Source organism: Penaeus japonicus, unplaced genomic scaffold (assembly GCF_977035675.1).
Source record: "Penaeus japonicus unplaced genomic scaffold, GWHDUDI00000001_assembly GWHDUDI00000035, whole genome shotgun sequence".
NCBI classification, from domain to species: Eukaryota; Metazoa; Arthropoda; class Malacostraca; order Decapoda; family Penaeidae; genus Penaeus; species Penaeus japonicus.
The window spans coordinates 9122301-9124800 of NW_028234437.1; the positions used below are offsets into that span (position 1 = coordinate 9122301).

The 2500-nt window shown below is 39.1% G+C and overlaps 1 protein-coding gene across 5 annotated transcripts in view; it reads right to left on the reverse strand.

The window, feature by feature from the left end:
* The window catches only part of LOC122266381 (ankyrin repeat and IBR domain-containing protein 1), a 33519-nt gene that overhangs the window by 1849 nt on the left and 29170 nt on the right, over positions 1-2500 (reverse strand). For all 5 annotated transcript variants that reach the window (XM_043036114.2, XM_086531319.1, XM_043036122.2 and 2 more), the window contains exon 19: positions 1-2500. This exon is cut by the window's left edge and continues 1849 nt beyond it; it is cut by the window's right edge and continues 344 nt beyond it. In XM_043036114.2, coding sequence (XP_042892048.1) covers positions 1494-2500 — 1007 coding nt within the window. In that variant the 3' untranslated portion in view covers positions 1-1493.

Sequence of the window (2500 nt, forward strand, 5' to 3'; positions counted from 1 at the left end):
ACCAAGGAACTCATCAACATACACATCGCCAACACTCAATGCCAAGGCATATAGCTGCCTCTAAGGTACCGTAACTGTGCGATCTAGTGAACACTATGAAGCTGATAAACTGTGTTTCCCAGGACCCTGGTATTAACAGTGATAAGGTTAGGCACATGAAGCTTCAGATATGGTTTACAAATGTCTTAAAAGTTATGACAAACATAAAAAATGACACAAAATAGTGGCGTAAATCCCTATCCAAGGCCTAATATACCGACCTCATCAACTCGAGTGCTGATACCCAAGACATTGGCAGTCATGGACAGTTCTGTACATGATTGGTTGAGTTTAATACTAGCTAGAGCATGGAACACTGATAAGTTGCTACATTTAAACACTTAACAAATTTGTATTATCTACCAATTGATTTGTCTTTTTTTTCATTTTTTAAATTGACTGTTTTAAGGGTTTCTTGTTTTTTTGTTTTTTTTACAGATTCAACTTTTAACAGATTTTCCGTTTGTTAGCTGTCTATTTCAGTGATTATCACCAGATTCTGATTGTAAAGACTGCACAGACTGACTGACTGTATAGATGCATATACTAATTCTGTCAAAACATGTATCATCTGCTGCTATAGAATGAAATGGCTTCTACCAACTGACTGCTATATGGCATCTATGGATTGATATATTGGATGAATCCTACAGCTTACTAACTGCATACAGGGGTGGGAATACTATCCAACTGCCTGGCAAAAATCTCACTTACCAAACATGGTTTCAGCCATACAAAATCACAGTACTTTTTTTACATTAAAGCCCTTAAAAGTTTTTTCTTCTTTATAAACAATACAAAATCCTATCTACATTCATTAGGACATTCTATTTAATTCTGACAAAAAGGCATTTTAACTTTATCATCAAAATTACCTATACGCCTTCAAATACATGATTCTGGCCAGGAATGGCAGTCTAATTTCTACTGTACTTCAAAAAAGTGAAAGAAAAATGATCACAGACAAAGTCATTAAAAGGAAATGAATGACATCCAAAGCAACAGTATCTAAAAAAAAACATGACATCTAATCATGACTACATTATCACAGGTAGGGAGGAAAAATCTGTATGGAACATGACATCTGACAGTACATGTAAGATCCAACTGTATATAAAAGTAATGAAAACATTAATTTTAGTCGTTTTTTCTTTTGCAATTTTTTTTTTTTTAATCTTTTTCAATAAATTAGAATCCCAATAAAGAAAAATAAAGGAGATAATGATATACCCTAAAAAAAATTGAATTGAAATCAATCTCTTGATATCATTGATGCTATCAGTTTTAGAATATAAAAATAAAGTAATAAATCCCCAAATTAACATTAATGATGATAATAAAGTGAAAATATTTGTAATGATAAGTGCATGAATCCCACCCTTAAGATTAGTTTTCCATAGAGATTCTACAAGCGTTTCAGGACAACTGTGAGAAATTCAAACTTCAAGAGACGATCATACAGCCGAAGTCACCTCCTTCACTTTCCGCTTATCTTTACACTCTTTCCTCTCTTTGGTCTCTTTCCCATTCTCTTTACTCTTTTCTTTCTGTTTCACATCTTTACTTCTTTCCTTGCTCTCTTTCTCACTCTTACTCCTATCCTTGGCATCTTTGTTTCTCTCTTTCTTCGACTTTTTTCTCTTATTGGGCTTGGGTGATTTACCGAGAAACAAAGCTTCATGGAAGTCATCGGAACTTAAGTTTGATTCTTCAACGTGCAAGACAGAGCTCAGGGCACCATCAGTTGGGGACTTAGGAAACTGGAACACTAAGCGTCCCTTTTCGGGCTCAGATGCCGACCTTGAGACGCGCAACTCACCCAGGAGGAAAGGTGATGTGGCTCTGGTGGCTTGGAGGGACAAGGAGGATAGATGAAGACACGTGCCGCTCGACCGTGCCGAGACTCTCGAGGAAAGAGTGGCTGAGCTTGGAACCACTAGGGACGAAGAACGAGAACGACTATAGATCGGCAGGGGTGAAATGTCCAGCCTCGCCTCCCCTCGCGACCTTGGTTCGGGCGTGCAGCATAGAGGGAGCGTCAAGCTTGGAGAACGTGTCTCTCGGTGCTGAACTTTGGGTGACCGCGGCTCAGGGGAACGACAAATGGAGACACCACTTATATACAACGTTGGCGAATTTGGTATACCAGTTTCCGATTCATATTCATTTGAACTCTGATTTTCTAGCTTAGAGGAATGAGAAATGTGAATTCTAAGGCTTTTCACTTTCGATGGGGCACTACTACTCTGCTCAGTGGAGTTACTTTCATCCTTGTCTGTTCCTTCATCTACAACTAACTGAAAAGACGGCTCATGCTGCTGGAACACAGAATCTTGACTGAGGCCAGCAACATTCCCGCTGCAGTGCTGATCCATGGGGTTGTCCAGGTGGCTCAAGATGCCACGCACCTCTAGATCCATCAGGGGGGAGTCCATATCTCCAATGATTTCAGATGCTGCCC